Below are 19,747 nucleotides of genomic sequence, written 5' to 3'. Positions count from 1 at the left end.
TACATCTGCTGAAAACGGGAATTTGGCAATATCAGTAATTCTGCTTCTAAGAATTTATCCTATGATACATGTGAACCCATACAAAATGATGTATGTGCAAGGTTATCCACTGTAGTTTACAGAATAAATGATCAGAAATTATCTCAATATCCATTAATAGAGGTTTTAATAGATAAAGTAGGGGACAGTCAATAGAGTACTGTACAGTTACAATAGAGCAAAGCAGCCCATTCATTAAGCACTATTTATTGATGACTTGGAAAAGCACATATAAATACCAAGTTGCCTGTTTAGGTCTAAACTACCACTGGGTGGATAGTAATAGGCTGAACGTACCAATCGTGTGTGAGGAGGGAAGTGGGGTGGCTGAAGGGTACTGGGAGGGAGAGAGAATATTTTTACTGTATACCATAGCCCGGGCTTCTATAACAAGATACCACAGACTGGGTGGCTTAAATCAGCAAACCTTTATTACTCACAGTTCTGAAGTCTGGAAGTCCAAGATCAGAATGCCAGCACCGTAGTGTTCTGGTGAGGGCCTGCTTCCTAGTTTATAGAAGGCAGCCTTCTTGCTATACCTCACTTGCTGGAGAGAGTAAACTCTTCCACAAGGGCACTTCCTCTTCTTATAAAGGCACTAATCCCATCATAGGGCTAGACCCAATGACCTCATCTAAACCTTATCACCTCCCCAAAGTCCCACTTCAAATAACCATTGCATTGGATGGTAGGGCTTCAACATATGAATTGGGGTGGGGGGGCACAAGCAGTCTATAATAATACCCATTTATACTTCCTGAATATTCAATAATAGGCATACATTAGCTACTTTAAAATTTTTAAAGTGAATGCTTACTGAATAAATGCCCTTTCTAGACATGTGAATATTCTTTTTGATAACTTGGTTGTTGCTGGGTCCTGTTTATTCACTCTACTGATATTAGTATATTTACTCAACAAACACCAAGGGCCCAGTATGAATAATGTATCACTGGAGAAAAAGATGAGAAGACACAGCCACTTTCTTTAAGGAGTTAGAAATTCCCCAAAGGAGAGAGATGAGGAAAGACAACTATTGATCATGTAAGGAGGAAAGTGGTAAATACCATGTGTGATATAGATAAAGCAATATGGGGCTCCAGAGAAGGTCAAGTTCACTTCTGGGAGATGTGTCTGGAGGGACATTTATGGCATTTGTGCTACCCTGGAAGGATAAGATGACTTTGGACATGATCACAACAATCACAACAAAAAGGCACAAATGGGAGCCAGACTCGGAGACGATGTGGCCATCAACAAACACCTCATTCTCATCACCAGCATACACGAGGGGTAGAAAAAGTGGAGACTGTTGACAGGTGGGGCCACACTGTGGAGGAGACAGAGGTTTGCATTTACAATGACAGAGAGGCAGGAACCACTGATGTTTTGGGGGCAAAAGAATGAGATCATCAGAGCTGTATTCTGGGAACATTAATCTGATCGAAGGCACACGTGGTGGGGTGGGGGTGGTTGGAGAAGAGACAAGACCAAGGTAGGAAAACCAGTTAAAATACCATACCAACAGCTTAGAAGAGGAAAGAAAAAAACCTGAACTAAGTCAGGCTGGGAAAGAAGAATTCCCCAGATACAGTAAATGTTAAGGAAAAAGGAAATTAAAATCTTGATTTTGGAGGAGGAGAAGGAAGAGGGGAAGGGAGGAGGAGACAGCATCAGAGAAACTGGGAGTAGAGGAGCAGTTTTTAGAGAAAGATGAGCGATTAATTTTTAACAAGAGTTTAGGTGTCAGTTGAAGTGATATACAAGCTAAAGGGTACCATAAAGTTATGGACTGGAAAGTCACGCTCAGAAGGCATGTTGGTAGAAGGAAGGGAGTGAGAAAGATTGCTGACGGGTTAGCATAGAGAAAAGAGGAGAAGAATGGACTTTCTAGAAAATCCACAATTTGCAGAAGAAAGCAGAGGAACGAGAAAAGAAACTTGAGAGGTATGTGGGCCAGGAGATTTAGGTCTTGGAAGCCATAAGGAGAGGTATCTGGAAGCATGATGGTCTAGATGCCCTAAGACCTGCTGAAAACATCTGAAAATGCTGAATAAAACAGAAACCTTTTTTAAAAAATGTGCTAATGAGCTGGTTAGGGAGGACTAATTACTCAAAAGCCAAACATGTACTGCAAACAGGAATGTAGAGAGCAAGAGCAACGCATTGGCTTTTACCTTTCAAAAGAGTGGGAGGGAGAGAAGTGGAACAATGAGTTCTAAAGTGAGTGGCTGCTGAGGACGGGTAGGCAAGCAGTGAATGTTCTGCTTCTGAACACGGATGGCAATGTAGTGGGCAGCCCAGCGTGGATTGCAGTTCTAGGAGACGGGGGGAGTGGGGAGAAGAACCCAGCATGTTCAAAGGCTGGACGGAGAGGGCAGTGGGAAAAGAAAAAGAAAGAGACGGAAAGAGAAGAGGGACAAATCTTAGAGGAGGCAGGACAGGAAGAGATTTAGAAGCATGAGTAAATCCTTAATTAGCCAAGTTTACTGTGTATTCAAGAAAAAAAAAAGTCCTGGCTAAAAGAAAATAGAGAACTAAGACATACTTCAGTCTTAGGCCACATTTAGGATGTAAAGCAGGTGTGTGTATGTGTGCGTGCGTGCATGCAATGTTGCTTCTTATTTCAACTCCCACTTGAAAATGAGCCATTTACTTTTACTATTAATTCTGTAATTGGTCTAGAAAGTAAGAGTCTACTACATTTCAGTCTGATTTCAAATCTCAAACCAATTTATAAAAATTCTCCCATTTCTGAACTAAAAAATAAAGGCACAGGGAAAAGTACCCCGTGTGCTTAATTCTCTATTCATAGCATCACTTATCCCTCCCATTCAAATGATCAAAAAGATGTACACTCCATAACCTACTTTAGTAATTTTTGAGTAATTATTTTTACCAGCAAGCACAAGTGGAGCAGATCAAGAGAAGGCACGAAGTAGAAATGGTACAGCACTTAAGCACGTGACAGGGTTTGATGTGGTTCATCAAAGCTAAGCAGAAAGACATAAGCAGCAAAGACTGAAAACCAAAGGCAGCAGTAACTAACACCTGAAAATGCAGATGGGCCCTGCTCTTAAAGATGCTGCTGTTTTGAAAATACTGCTTTCAGCCTCTGCACACAGTATAAAGCACTATGCCATCAGTCATGGAAGGCTGCTAATCTTCACAGGACAGGCCTGGCAAACCAGTTGCTTCTCTCTCAAAATTAGAGCCAGAGAGGAGAGAATTCTCTTCTGTGCCAATTTCTACTGCCCATAAAAAGTCAAACTTATCAAAAAACCCAAAAAACTTTGCAACTATATGACTGTTAATCAGCTCACAGAATAACAACAAGTAGAAAAGACCGCAATGCTAACGAGTTTAATCTAGAATGGCATAGAAAAGTGGAAAATGCAGAAACAAACTCAATGAGCCATGTTACCCTGAAAATAGTAGGCTGGTATAGGGCCAAAACTAGAAGAAAAAAAAGAAAAAACAATTTCTGAAGAATTCTGTCTTTACATATCACTGCTGCCCATGTTTCAACATTTCTAGTTAAGATGCTTTCTGGATTTAATGCGCTGAAATTTAAGATTTTCAACCAATCCTTTATCAAAGTACAAGCAATGATTTGTTAATAAAATACAGACCTTTATCTGTGTAGTACTTTTTCTTTTAAAGGGCTTAAAGTGTCTCACATATGATCACAATTATTTTATTAATATTCCTGGAAAAAGTGTGTTGCAGTAATCATCCTTTATTTTTGGACTTGCTGGGAAAATGGTGCACTAATAACAAAAGAGCTGACATTTACTGGACCCTTACCGGGTGCTAGGCACTGTCGTAAGCACTTTACATTTAATCCTCACAAAACCCTATGGGATTGGGACTGTTCCTATCCCCAGTACAGATGAGAGCACTGAAGCACATAAATATTATGCGACTTTCAAAGTAGCAAAGCAGGCAGATGACTGAGCCAGATGCAGACACAGGCTGCTGGACTCCATGCCATGTGCTAGGAGCCACACACCAGTAGAGCTTCGCAGACAGGTTGTCTTATGGGGCCTCCCTCATGAGGGGCTGCAAGAGCCTGGAGGCCAGGTCTCAGGCCCCATTTATTCCAGCCCTGTACTTCCTTTGTGTGATCTACATCTCAGGAGTTGTCATAAACTCAAGCCCTTCACTTAAGACAAAATTCAAACAAAAATCCATGCATGCCTATAGCTATAAAAATAGATTGACGTGACTTTATTAATACCTAAATTAACGTAAAGCGCATTCTATGGTACACACTCTACCATTTCCTAAAACTGTTTTCCAAATGTCTAGAACCTGATTAACAGACAGCCATACACTTTACACCATGACTCAGACATACATACACACACAGGGAACTGATACAAACTTTTCAAGAAACCATATTTATCCATATTATGTGTTATGCTCTTAATATTTTATCTTCATTCCATTTAAAAATGGTGGCTTCAATCTAGTAAATTGACTTCATGACTCAATAATAGATTGGGAGTCACAGTTTTTAAAAAAAACTCTCATCCAGTATTTCTATTATCTGTATCCCAAGTGGGTAAAGAAATGAGCAAACAATAAAGGAAATCAATAAAGGAGGAACTTTGGCATTGAACACACCACCCTAACAATCAAACTCTTTATTTTTTTTGTAGCGCCATCAGGCTCTGTTCCTGACATTAAAAAAATTACCATCATATCACAAGCATTGACATACTTCTTATCATAAAAATATATCATTTACCCAGAACTAACACTGAGTGACAAAGCATCTTGAAAAGCAAAGCAAAAATAAAAACAAGAAAATAAATTCTTTAGTTGTAGTAGAAAATGTTATCTAAACAACTCTCAACTCATACTGGATTGACAATACAAAAACAATCAAGGTAATAGTTTGGAGTCGACTCTGTGTGGCTAAGCTGCTCAAATTCAATTAGAAATTTAAATCCCCACATGAACGCACTGAGTGATGAAAATACTAATGGAGAAGGAGGCAAGAGAGCGCCAAAGGAATGGTCTGAAAGGAAAAAGCACACTCATACTCTATTCATCCCACAGCTGGATTTGCAATCCACAGAGTAAGTTTACTTCTGACTTCAAATGCCAATAAAAGTCATTGAGATAACCTGCAGCTGACGGAACAGTTTCAATAAGATTAACAAAGAGATATTTTTCAAGGAGGGCCTTTTGTATTGCTGAATGCAGTCAGGCTTAGATTATGCTTCTAGCAAACCCCTTCTTGGCTCTCATTCCCCAGTGTGGCAGTTTGGAAACTTCTCTTTCCCTTCTGTCTCAGAGGAATAGTTGTCCCTTCTTCCCAAAACTGCCCTACAAACTGGGTTTAATCCCATGCCCCCTGCCTTCCCCAGGATCCTGCTCAAGAAAGGATCCCTTCTCTCTCTTGCCTTGAAAACTCACGCCCACAAATATATCCATTCACCTCTCTCAGACTCTAGGAAACCACTTCTTCCCTCAACCTGGCTGCTACCATTACTTTTTTTAAAAGCACTGCCTATTCTCTCTTAAAACCCCCCCTACAGCCCTAGCTGGTGTGGTTCAATGCATTGAGTGCTGGCCTGTGAACAAAAACCCCTACAAACTGGCTTCTGTCCCCTCCACTCAGATCATTTTCCTGGATTCAAAAAAGTTCAACAAGTGCGTGCCAGGCACTGTACTAGGCAATAGGGATACAAAGGAAAGAAAGTCCCAACCTCAAGCAATTCAGTTAAGGTTTCCAGAGAGCTTGTAATCATCAAATCTAAATGACTCTTCCTGATCTTCTCGTCTCTTCACAACCATAACCATCTTAAACTTCCCTCTGCCTTTGGCCCTCTGCAGCTAATAGGGAGTGAAGGTGGGAAAGGAGCCAGCAAAGTGAATGACAATGGTTAAAGGAATGAGAAAAGAACCTGAAGAGTGTGGTATAGACAAAAGCAAATAGCTCATTTTCAGATGGGAAATGAAATGAGAAGCAACCCTGAACACACCCATGTGTGCACATGCGTGCACACGTACACATCTGCTTTTCATTCTAGATGAGGCCTTCAGACCACAAGTGTCCTAGTTCAGCACTATGGACCTCTTGTCTGGCCCTCTGACTTCCCCTTCCTTGTGTCAGGAGCTCTTGTCTCCCATCTATTCTTCATGATGTTGTATTCATTCTTATCAATTATTTGAAAACCTTTAGTGGTCTCTGCTATTTCCCAAAGCACAAACTCCTTACCCTACCAAGGACTTCCACGGCATGGCCCCAGATCTCCTCCTTTTCCCCACACTCCAGCTGAACATCACCAATTACCCACATAAACACTTTGCAATGCTTCCAGCCTTCCCTCTGTTAGGTCAAGGGTCAGAGTCTTACCTCTGCCTGAAATTCCACATCCTCTACCATCCCCACCCACTGGAAATGATAACCAACCTTGAAGGCCCAACCTATATGACTATCAATTCCATGCAGGCTTTTTCAGTCTGGGTTGGATGTGGTATCCAATGGACTTCCACTGCATTTCTCTAATAGTGCCAAATGTACACTCTCCTGTATTGGGGCCATACATGCTTGTCATCACTTCTGTCATCCCTGAATAGGACTAAGTATTATTCACCCTATAGTACTCCTCACCTGCCATGACTGCTCCCCCCAACACCACCCAAAACAGTGCTTTGAAATGAAATTGATTTATGAAACAGTTGCACATGTTGACTTAAATAGCAGGGACTGATATTCCAAAAGCTGTGTCAGTAGCTGGTCTGTTTTTAATCTGTATCCTGTATTGTTTTGGTGTCTAGTTTAACTTTTTTTAAAGATGACTTTTAGTGATTAAAACTTACAGAATTTACTGTTCCAAAACTTTGTATGAGCAATTCACATGCTTCTCTAGTTTGTCACTTTATTGATGTCCTAAAGGAAGAACTAGGATTCCTAGCACAGATACAAAAAAGAAGGCAAAGTGTCATAGATTTGAGAAGTCGAACCCTCTGTGGTCACTCCAATGACAGCAACCTGGCTTTGCTGCTAGATCCACAATTTCCAGCAATCCGTCCCATCTGTTTCCCTATAATGGATTTGCCCTTCATCTTCTACTAAACCCAAGATCAATAAGAAAACCATCATTACACAACTCCCATACAGAAGTCATTGTGCTGAGGATGGAGAGACAAAAAAAGAAAAAAGAAAGAAAACCCTGATCTCCAGCTTGATAAGGAAGGATGGGAAATTGCTACATAATTATTATATAAGGCAAACTGAGATAAGTGCTCGAATAGAAGGACCTGCCATGTCTAACAAGCAAGAGGTGAGATGAACTACCATCACGGGAATACACACAACGTGGAAAAAGGCCCTAGGACTGAGCAAAATAATGGAGGATGGGCTTTAAAGAGACAAGGGGAGTGTAGATGATGAGGACAGGAAAACCAAAGGCTCTAAGTTGAGACGCTTCTCTGTATACCAGAGGAACAAAGAGTGGTCCTGTGTGGTTGGTGCGTAGGGTATAAATCATCATGGGAAGTCCCTGAGAATTTTTTTGTGGGGAGTGGGACACAGAGTGACATGATCAAAACTGGCAGCATTGAGTAGGATAAATAGAAAGGAGAAGAAAATGAAAGAAGGGAAGCATGGCTTAAATCAGAAAGCAAAGTAGAAATGGGAAAAATATTTGAGAGTTACTAATAAGTAGAACCTATAGGATTTGGAACAGATGTTTTTTATGAGAGGAAAGGCAGGGAAAGAATAAGAAAGTTGACTTCAAGTTCTCAAACTTGAGCAACTGAGGATCATCCAAATTGAGGGACATGTAAACAGTAGATCTGTTGAACTGGGAAAAGGTTAGGGAGACAATGAGCTGGTGATCCTCATGGTCTTCCAGAGGAAGACGCTAGAGAGTTAGGCTTGTTAGATTTACTTAAGGTGAATATCAGGGTTAGATTTAGAAATTACCTGTACAGCAATGGCAACGTAAGCTATGGGACTAAATGAAACCATTAAGGCAAAGAAAGTAACAAGAGAAGAGGGCTGACAGGGGCCACTGATAAGATGTTTACGTTTAAGGAAAACACAGAGTCAGTGGGGACTGAGAAGGAATAGTCAAGATGGTAGAGGAACACAGAAACCAAGACCTGCAAACAGGTGCTCAAAATGGTTGGATGCCTGGGAGACAGCAAACAGAAATTAAGATTGAAGTGAGACACTAGATGTGGCCAGGAAAAAGTCATGAGTTGCAAAGAGGTACCTCCAATAAAGCTGGATAGTGGAATGGGTTGGAGGAATGAATGAACTGCAGATAAGCCCAGAATATTCTTTCCAGAAGACTGAACTGAAGTGAGAGATGGAACAGTAGTTTAGGGAAAAGCTGGCCCAATACTTTACTTTTTTAGGGGAGTAAACCCTAAGAGAGGCAGAAGATACTACAGAGAGGGGAGGGGTGATGGAGCAAGATCTTGTATATGGACTGAGGCCTCAGTTTCTTCAAATTTATGTGAATCAGTCTTTAAATTTCTGATAATTTAGGGCCAAATATGTAAACCCAAGACAGAACACTTTCCCTACCTGAATGTTCATGGGTTAGACCTACATTCTCACTTTCATAATAATTCAAAGACGTGGTCCCATAAAACTTTTTATACTAATAAAAATCCACTCTGTGGGTTTTATACAGAGACTACAAAGGTCCAGAAGGATATGAAGCACTCATCATGGGTCCCGTATTGATTATAGGTTCATATGTAATGCTTAAATGCAATTATAGAGTTGAATACATTTACAGCCTTTTCTCAGTTTTTGATTTTATGTAATTTAAAACACATTTCAATATTAAATATTTTTAACTATTAGGATATATATATAAAATTTCCTTGCTTACCCCTTAGAAAGTATTTGCCTCCAAGTTTATTTAGAGTCAAGCAGAAGAAGAGAGGGATAAGAACATGTGAACAAGGCATGACAGGAAAAAAAGGCAAGACCAAGGCAGAATGCAAAGATTGTTTTAAGAGCAAGATGCACAGAAGACTTTATTTCAATCATGTGGTAAAACAAAGTTGGGTTACTCATTTTGGTGAACAGGAAGGAAAAGTTCTAGGTATACACAGCCCAAATCTTGTTATAGATGAAATTATAGATTATAAGTAAACACAGATACATCTGTCCTGCCAAATATACACTAAACACTATCAAATGACATTTAAAATGTTATTCCTTAAAAAAATAAACCTGCTTTATTCAGCAACTGCCTGCAATACCTGTATAATGTATCTGAATTTTAGAAGTGTGCTTGCTTAAATGGCATTTAGGCTCAGACTTATTCCCATTTATAACTGGTGCCACAGAAGTCTGACATGCATCGCTTGTTAGCTCCCAAGTTGAGAGCCAACAACCTCTGGGATGTGACTTCACAGCACTAAGCTTGGCATGGCCCACTTCACAACCTCATGCTTTTACAGAGAGCTGGCCAAGACTGAGAACATACCCAGGGGTGTAAGAGTACAGGTGGCTCCAGGTGAAGCTCCCAGGCTTACTCGGGGCTCCAACGCATCTCGAGGCCTGCATTGCAGGCACCTGGGGTGAGCCATCCCACACAGACCGGCAGGCCTACTCCCCTCTGGGAATGGTTCATCTTTAAGAAACATCGTTGCCTACACATCACACTGGGAAGTGCAACACAGACAGTATGTGAAAGAGGAGACACCCAAGAAACTTCTGACACTGAGGAGAACCCTAAAATTTACCAGACTATGGGCCAGGGGAAAGGCGTATCTTGTGAGAATCTCAAACATATCTCTTCTGCTGTGGCCTTCTTGTTTCAGTGCAAACCTCAGGTTTCTCATGTCCTGGGGACAGGAAAATTGACAGATCAGTCTCCAAATAAAGTCACATTTGTTAGCTAAAAGTCTTCTATTCAACTAAGGAAGTAGAAGACTCACTTACCTGAAAGAGCAATTCATCTAGATTACTAAGAAACTTACATTGTGTTGTATAATATTTTGAAATATTCAGTTAAAAAACTCCTAAAATATTCACATTGTAGTTATGAATGTAAAAATAAGGTAACTAGTGCTAATGAGAAGACGACAGAGCTGAAATTCGTTTGGTAAAAATATAAATGAAACCTTGCCTTGTATATCATCTACCATGCCTGTCTACTTTAACTGGTTTCTGGGGTATTTTTAATTATAAAACTGTATTTTATTCATGGAACTTTTCAAATATGTATCTGCTATCAAATATAATCTCAAAATTGTCAAACATGTCATTAAAATACAGAAGCTCTTTCCCTCACCCCTCATGATTTTAAACTTTTTAAAATTTAGGAAATGCTTGGCATTTCAAGCTGTCATACAAGTAATGTACAACATTTTTACTATACAACTTTTATTTTCAGAGTTCTATATAACCACATTAAAGTGTCCCATATTAGGAGTGACTACACTTCCAGGAACAAAAAATTAATTATCAAAACCATATTTTAAGGGTAGCTTCTGTTACCTATCTCTTTAATAAGCAGGAAACTCTTCCTTTAAATCAAATCTAAACAAAGTAAGCTCCCTTAAATATCAATTTGTATTATACATCAAACTAATATTGTATCTCATTTTCAAAGCTAGAGTTCTGTCTCTTAATCACGGCACTAAGAATGTTATATTGTGCACCACATGTTCAATCAAAAAAAGCACCATGCTGGACCCTGGGGATACAGATACTCAGGAATGACACAGATCCAGTCCCTGCCCTTTTGGATGTCATCATATTCATATTTTTCAAAGTGCTTTTTAATTTATTATCTCAAGAGCACTCTTAAAATGTTCTAATTGTTTGATGTGAAGGACCAGCAAAGACATTGCCATATATAACCCAAAATGCAAATGGCAGCAAAGGAAGTATAAAGAACCAGACTCTATGAAGGCTAATGCATGACCCACAGTTGATCATTCTATATGCAGATGGCTTCTAGTGGGCCTTGCCAACTCCAGGATTTTGTGCTTTTATTTTTAAAAGCATGTAATTGAATAAAATCCAAAAAACTATTTCACAACATAGTGCAAGAAGGCTGGAATATTAGTTGTTTGCCACCATTGTCTTTGAACTTAATGCTAATTCCAAGAAATATGGATGTAACATTTAAGAATTATACCTGCTGAGGTGTTCCTAGCCCTTTGTTCTTGTAATAAACAGTCAAAGGATAAGAATGTGCTTTTTCTTATTAATTTTGAGTGATTAATATTTAAGTTTTTCCTACTGATAAGGCAACAAACAGAATTTGTTAAAACTCTATTAGAATTAAAGGCACTTCAAAATCATCAAAATAGCAACCACATTTCCCCTTGAGTACTGTGATATCTGTAATATAAGACTGTACTCTCATGGATCCTCTTATGTGAAATGCAGAAACTTTCCTTAAAAGTAAATCCCCATACTTCTAGGCCCTGAAGGGTAGACTGTAGCTGGGATCATGGATAAGGTATAAGGTAGCTTGAATTAAAACAAAAACAACAAAAAGGGTAAGGTGGGGAGTGATGGAGAATTTTAGTTCAAGTCTAAATATGACATAATCCTTTGGCTTTTGATAGAGTGTAGTAGCCTTGATCTTTTATAATTCAGAGACAAAAATACTATACTGTGTTCATAATCCAAACAAAACTATAAGAGGTTGGTTTTAAGAAATCACAGTGAATGAGACTAGGGCAAGGAGACTTGGGTTTTCACTGTGGCTCTTCTACCAGCTCCTTGGGCAACCCTATGCAAGTAATTCTGTTTAGCAGAAGCTTCATTTTCCAATCCACAGAATGAAGGACTTGGACTGGCCTGGAGTCACCAAACTTCAGCCCAGGTCAGTCTTTGTGTGGTCTTCAAGCTCAGAATATTTTTTTTTATATTTTAAAAGGTTAAAAAACAACAACAAGAAAAACCTCACAGAGCTGTACACATGATGGAGATGCTATTGGCCCACAAAGGCTAAAATATGTGCTATGTGGCCCTCTACAAAAAAAAAAAAATTGCTGACTCTTGTGGACTAGATTGATGGTTAAGAGTCACCAGAGACACTTGAAAAAGAGTACCAGCATTCTGGGACCCCAAATTCAGAGATTACAGTAGGATTTGGGGTAGAACCCAAAGATCTCCATTTTAAAGAAGTTTTCAGTTTACCCTGATGCACATCGAAGTGTAAGATCCACTGAAACAGATGACCTCCAAACCCATCTAGCTCTTTCTGGGATAGGTCATTCTTCTACAGATTATGGTCTGATAATACCTTGAAAATTAGCTTTCTTGACAGAGGGTTTATTTTGTTGTTTGCAGAAGGATTATCTCACTGTATTTGGATCCCAACTTTGCCATTTGTTGGGTAATCTTAGCTAAGTTACCTAATTCTTTTTATCCTTAGACTTCCCAACTATAAAATGGGGATGCCACTGTCCATCTCAGAGGTTTGCCCTGAGTACTGAATGCAAATCTCCTGGCATGTGTTTGGACTGACATGGATGCTCAGTACATGACTACTATTGTAACTGATTAAATTTTATTATCATTAAAGCTTGGCCAACCACCATGCCAAAACAAAATGTTAAGCCACTGCCTCTGAAAACTATCCATGAAAAGGTTAGAAAGGTTGTTAGAGGTAAGAACATATCCTGTTAACAGAGGGCACAATGTACTGTATGTCTCCTTCCTTTCACAGTGTGGAGGTATCTGGTTGGTAACACATCACATGAAGGGACACTAGGAGCAGACTTGGGGAAAAACTAAGTGTGAAATTTTACTTATAAAGCTTTCTTCCTGTACAATCAAGCTATCAAAATAACCAGTTCAAGTCCTCACACTTGGTGACAACAAGTGGGTCCCTTTTGTAAGATCATTTCCCTAGTTTGGAAAGTTTGATCATAAGGGAAGAACAAGTGTGTTCTATTTTTTTTAACCCACTTAACTTTTACCTATTATTCAACACCAAAGTGCCTTTTTTTTTTTTTCATGTAAGAAAGTACTGAATCTCTTACTTTACAAGTAATATCTAGACCATAGGAATTTTCTCCTCTACTTGTCGCTCCTCCCATTTTTTCAATTCTTGAGATCACTCCCAGAGGAACATCAAGTATTGGAGCAGAATCCTGTAATGGACAAAAACACAAAAGTCAGTATTTCTGTCAGTATAATTAAAACACTGAAAACAAATTTAAAACAACCATATGCTTTCAGGGTGTTTTTATCTTTGCCCTTTTATCACTTTTTACTATAAAAAATATGATATACTGTAGACCACACATGAAAGAGCAAGCATTAAAAGAATCACTTACGCAGCCAAAATGCATCCCCAAACATGTGACATTCTGCATTGCCTACACAATGAAGATTAACTCCTAGGTACACAATTCACGGGCCCATAATGTTGCTTCCAGCCTGTCTTTACAGGCTTCTATCCCATGACATTCTGTGCCCCAACTAAGTGAATGTCTTCACCATTCTTCAAATATTTCAGCTACAATCAGGCCTATGTGCTTTGTGCATGGAGTTCCGTTTGCCTAGGCTGACCTATCTTTCCCCACTACTGATATTCTTCCTGTGGCTTAAATCCCGGTTCTGCATGCATCACCTCTCACACAGCCTTGCTTTCCAATTAGATCACATAGTACTGATCACTTCCTCCTCTGAGGTTCTGCAACACTTGATTCAGACCGCTGTTACACCGCTTACTTCACTCTATGTTGTTACCATGAATTTCCATGTCTGCATTCCCCGACTAGAACCAACCAGCTGGAAGTCATATCTATCTTAGGCATGAGTGCATTTCACAAAGCAGGACTTGAATATACAGCAATGCTTCTCCATCATTTCTTATCCAATGCTAACCGCAAAGGATCCCTGAATAAGAGTGCTGTTATGATGAAATCACGTCAGTGAAGTCATTCTGCAATCCTTGTAACAAGATAACAGCAGCTGCCACATACAGAATTCCTCATCTGTGCCAGCTACTACAACAGGGGCCTGCCATGTATCATATCATTTTATCCTCACAGCCGTTCTGGATGTAGGCAAAGTATTCCCCTTTCTAGATGCAGAAACCAAGGCTTTAGAAACCTTTAGTGACTGTCTTAGTAAATATGAGGAAGGGTTGAGATTCAAGATGATGTCTGGGTACATACATCAAAAGAGACATTAAAAGGGTCCTACACTTTTGACTCTGTAACTGCACTCCTAAGAACTTATATTACAGCTATTGCACATCGGAAGAAAAAGCTGTATGTGTGAAGATGCTCTAGGGAGCCAGAAATGAATATCAGGGTATAGAAAATTAGAGTTAGTCAATTCGATGGAATTAGCATGCAGCTACTAAAATAATTATAGAACATGGAAAAATAAGTTTAAATGGAAAAAAGAAGCATATAAAATATACTGTGACTACAACAATGTAAAATGTATATTCATATGGACAGAGATGGGAAAGGCTATACAATGTTTTAAATCAACTATTTTCTTTAACATTGTTAGATGGCTTTGATAATAAAGGAAAAATTTTAAAGGTGCTTATTAAACTTTTGTTCTTTAAAAGATGTCCTTATGGGGGACACAAATAAAATTAAGTCTTTTCTTTTACTTTAAATCCTTCTTCTTAAAACACAATATAAAAAAAAAATAAGTGTTTCCTCATAAAATGTAATAGAGTTCACGGGCATTCCAGAAATTCACAGAGTATAAGACTGCAGGGCATCCATGCCATGGAATGCTACTTGGTTACAAAGATGAAGGAACTATGCGTACATGCAATCACCTGGAAAAAGCTTAAGGGCATCATGCTAAGCAGATAAAGCCAATCTCAAAAGGTCATATGCTATATGATTCCATTTATAGCATTCTTGAAATGACAAAATTGTAGAGATGGAGAAGAGAGAAGTGGTTACCAGGGGTTGAGAAGGAGTGTGTGGCTATGAAGGGACAGGATGAGGGAGTCGGTTTGTGTTGACAGAACAGTTGCATATCTTGACTATTGGTAGTAGTTACATAAATTTATACATGGGATTAAATGTGATAGAATTGTATGCAAAAACATATGAAAAAAATGAGGGCATGAAAAAAACTGATGTAACTGTATTGTACCAATCAACTTCCTGGTTTTGATAAGGCAGTACAGTTATTACAGCAGCTAGGTGAGGCAAACACAGGACCTCTCTGTACTATATATCAAAGTTCTTGAAAGTTCATAATTATGTTAAAATAAAAAGTTTAAACAGTGTAAGAGTATGGTTATTATGATGCAGAGGAAAGAGTACAAGCTCTTAAGTTGGACAAAAATGGTTGAAATCTGAGTTTTAACATTTATTAGCTGAATGCTTTTAGCAAGTTAGTGTATCTCTTGGCCACATTTACCTGTAAAGTAGGGATGATGAGAGATAATGGACTTATATTACTTGGCATGGTGCCTGTCACATGGTAGCTAGAAAACAATGGAAGTTATTATTATAGCAAAGGATTCCTTAGTATTTGGAAGACATAGCTCTGCTATGCAATGATAGTGGCTCAATATGCTCTGGCATGCAGTTACAGGTCTTTCTGCTTGTACCTATAAGGAGGCATTATTTTTTAGCTGTTCATGGGATAACACATCTCACTACGCAACTGAAATCCAAATCCCTAGAGTAAAAAAGACACTATTCAGTAACTGTGTACATACATAGCTGTATGTTACAATGTATTTACTTCTCCATACAATCTAGTTATTAAAAACATACTATCAAGCAGTGTTATTATGCTTAGATTATATTGAGATTTGTGAGTATCTGTTCAACTGTATTCCTAAATGCCAAGCTTATACCTAAAAATGCATAGAGTAGACACTAAATAAAAGTCTGATACTGTAACAACATGGAAGCAAGAATATAAACAAAGAAGAAGAATTAAAAGTTAGATAAGACCTTGTTGTTCTTTGTCCCTGTATAGAGGGAATTCTATAGCTCTAATTGCCCTGACCCAACCGAAAACAGAAAATGGGACACTGAGGAGAACCAGCCAGCTCCTGACAAAGGACACCCACAGTCTAATGAGCTACATGCCAGGTTCACCCTGAATGACAGGTTCAAAGTCAGATAACCCAGCAGGCCAAACTGGAAGATCCAGGAATAGGAAAACTAGCTTTCCTCTCCAGAAAAACTAAGTTGTCACTATCTAAACATCATTAAATATTGAAAGATTCACAAAGGTCCATTCTAACTCAAAACTCTGTGCCTATGGCCTCTAAGTATCTAAAATAGTTGAGCAGGAAATATAATAATCTAAAAAGATACATTCATTTATTATCTCTCTTTTGAATGTATACTGAGTAACAGAAACTGTACTGTTCCCTAGGGACCACAGAGATTAAATATGATGCAGACATTGCCCTCAGGGAGCTCAAGGCCTAGTCTGGGAGATAAGATACTGGTACCCAAATAGCCACAATGCTAGGGTGCAAGTGTCAAAAGCCATTTAAAAAAGGTCCAGACAAAGTAGAACAAGAAGTCATAGGAGAGCAAGATGATTTCCTATCAACGGGGTCACATGGAGACTCTGTGGTGAGGGTGATTTAAAGATGATCCTTAAAAAATAGAGTAATAGCAGCTAGGCATTAGCCTTCCATAAACAGGTAACAGTGAAGTCAGCTACACATGTGGAAAAGCATGGGGATTTTATATACATTTTTTTGAAAAGGAAAGAAATTACTTATTTAAAAGTTACACAGACTTAGACTAATGACTTAATGTCTTAATTAAAATATTAAAGTCCTCGCCCGCTCCTCCAGGGTCAGTTAGGCAAGGAGCATCCCCTCAGCGGTAAAGCAAAACCACAGTGAAACTAAACCCACCGCAAGAAGGGGCAGGTGTGAAGGCCAAAGGCTCTCTGTTGGAGCACCACAGAGGGGAAGCTGGCGGCGAGATAGGTGGGAGCAGAGTCCACTTCCTCTCAACACCAGTGAAACACCTAGCTGATCTGAGGAGCAGAGCGAACAGCCAACAGTATTCCAGCATATATGAAGATCAGAGACCAAAGATAGAGGACATTGACGGATATGACGGTAAGAAGACTGCTTAAGGACAATAAGGTCCCTGGGACCTGCCCGGGGACCAGGGCGACTGAAGCCCTGGCCCAGGCGCAGGGTCTGCTGCAGGATTCTTGGGAGAGAGCCAGGCTGAGCTGTGTGAGCAGCCAGGTGCTTGCTTGGACCAGGGGGGCTTGAATATGAAGAATTTCTCAAAAAGAAAAAAAAATAGAGGCACTCAGCCGCTAGTTAGAGAACTTTCTGCAGCAGCCGCGGCCTCTGGTGCCCCTCGCCCCTCAGTCCCTGGACTGTGAACTCGGGGAAAAGAAGCCTGGGCGCTCACCTGAAGCCCGGTTGCCCGCACCCAGATTAGCTGACTGGGGGCCCACACCTGAAACCCCAGCTGGCTGCCCACACCTGAAACCTCGGGTGGGTGAGCACCGGGTGCAGAGGCTAGCTGCCCCACCCACAGGCCCAAAGCAGCGGACCAGCGGGCCTAGCACGACCCAGGCCCAAAGCAGCAGATTGGCTGGTCAACCGCCTGGCTGCCTGCGAGGGATCACACCTAAAATCACCGGTTCTGAACAACTCCTACCTAGCCCCTGCCCACAGAGCCCTGCAGAGCCTACTGGCTCTCTAGGACTACAGCAGAACACTCAGCAGAGGGGAGCTGCAGGGCTAGGGGAGACTGCATTTCCCGAAAAGACTCGACCCAGTAGGGGGCTGAACTACCCCATAGCAGCACCTGGAGCCCCTAGCATCTAAGACAGCAAAGACCAAGAAGGGGGACTGTGATTTGCCCCTAATGGGTGCAACTCAAGGACAGCACAACTGGTGAACTAAAGGCCTAGGGGGAGCAGAAGGACCCTGAGGAACTGGACTGGAGGCTGAACAACAGCGAAGAGTGTGGCTCAGGAAGGGAGAAAAGTGAAACCAATCCTTCCAACCACCCCCTCCCTTTCCACAGACAGGAAGACCAGCAGAACTAACCACACCAGTTTAAAGCCAGCAGAAGACTTTATTTTTTATTAAATTTTTCCTCCTTTCCCCCTGAATTCCTTCTTCCTTTCTGTCCTTCCTTCTTTTTTTATTCTTTCTCCCTTCCATCCTTTACCTTTTTTATTCCTTCTTCTTGCCTTCTTTTATTTATTCTTTTGTTTTAATTTTTGTTAAAATTCCTTCTTATCTTGCCTCTGATATTTCTTTATTCCTTCTCCCTTCCTTCCTTTCCTTTTCTATTCCCTTTTTCCGCCTTCCCTTTTTTTCCTTTCTCCCAACCCTTTCTCTTTTTCCCACAGGTGAGACAATAAAACCTGGAGTGCTGAAAAGAGCAGAGTTAGACCGTGTTACACCCATAAATGTCAGCTCGAGACCAGTGAGCACAGGAGATTAAGGAGACAGCACCACTTAATCCCATTGGCATTCTACCATAGAACTTCATACCATAAACCCAGGGAGTCAGAATAGATCAATTAAAGAAGCAGAGGCTAACAAGAAGAGTCTCACAAACATTGGGAAGACAAAGAAACAATCCACAAAGGACAGGAAAGGAGGAAGCCTCAGAAAGAATGCTAACTGAAAAAGAGGCAAGTCAACTATCAGATATTGAGTTAAAAGCAATGGTCATTAGGAAGCTCACTGAGCTCTCTGAGCTCACAGAGAACTACAAGAAACTACAGGGAAACTACAATGAACTCACTGCAAACTATATCAACATGAAAAAGGAAATAAAAACTATCAACAAGGGCCAAGAGGAAATGAAGAATACAATTTCTGAATTGAAGAACACAGTAGAAGGAATGAAAAGTAGACGTGATGAAGCAGAGGATCGGATCAGCAAGCTGGAGGACAAAGTAGAAAAAAACACCCAGAAAGAGCAAGAAAAGGAAGAGAGGCTCAGAAAGAATGAAGAGGCAATAAGGGAAATGCAGGACAACATGAAACGTAACAATATCTGTATAATAGGAATACCAGAAGGAGAAGAAGAAGACCAAGGGATAGAAAACCTGTTTGAAAAAGTAATGATGGAAAATTTCCCTAATCTGAGGAGAGAAAAAGTCACCCAAATCCAGGAAACTCAGAGACTCCCAAGCAAGAGGAACCCAAAGAGACCCACTGCAAGACACATCATAATCAAAATGGCAAAATTGCAAGACAAAGACAGGATCTTAAAGGCAGCAAGGGAGAAACAGGCAGTAACATACAAGGGAGCCCCAATAAGGTTAGCAACTGACTTCTCAATGGAAACGCTACAAGCCAGAAGAGAATGGCAAAAAATATTCCAAGTAATGAGAACCAGAGGCCTGCAACCAAGACTACTTTATCCAGCAAGGCTCTCAATCAAGATAGAAGGCCATATAAAGAGTTTGCCAGACAAAAGAAGTCTGAAAGAATACACCTCCACCAAACCAGCTCTGCACGAGATGCTAAAGGGACTGCTTTAAGGAAAGGAAGGAAAAGAAAAAGAGAGAGGAACACAGGTAGGAAAAAATGGCAATGAATAACTACCTATCGATAATAACCTTAAACGTAAATGGATTAAATGATCCAATCAAAAGACATAGAATAGCTGAATGGATAAGAAAACATGACCCACACATATGCTGCCTACAAGAGACCCATCTCAGGACAAAAGACTTACACAGACTGGAAGTGAAGGGCTGGAAACAAACTTTCCAAGCAAAGAGACAGGAAAAAAAAGCAGG

At 40.1% G+C, this 19,747-nt stretch overlaps 1 protein-coding gene across 8 annotated transcripts in view; it reads right to left on the bottom strand.

Moving 5' to 3' along the window:
• Positions 1-19,747, bottom strand: part of MTM1 (myotubularin 1) — a 145,857-nt gene that overhangs the window by 59,232 nt on the left and 66,878 nt on the right. For all 8 annotated transcript variants that reach the window (XM_045188181.3, XM_024551090.4, XM_024551092.4 and 5 more), the window contains 2 exons: positions 13,033-13,143; positions 9,769-9,870 (listed from right to left, as the gene is read on the bottom strand). In XM_045188181.3, coding sequence (XP_045044116.1) covers positions 9,769-9,870; positions 13,033-13,143 — 213 coding nt within the window. The remainder of the gene's footprint in view (positions 1-9,768; positions 9,871-13,032; positions 13,144-19,747) is intronic.

This window comes from Desmodus rotundus, chromosome X (genome assembly GCF_022682495.2).
Source record: "Desmodus rotundus isolate HL8 chromosome X, HLdesRot8A.1, whole genome shotgun sequence".
Taxonomy (NCBI): domain Eukaryota; kingdom Metazoa; phylum Chordata; class Mammalia; order Chiroptera; family Phyllostomidae; genus Desmodus; species Desmodus rotundus.
This window is presented reverse-complemented; position numbering and strand designations above follow the sequence as displayed.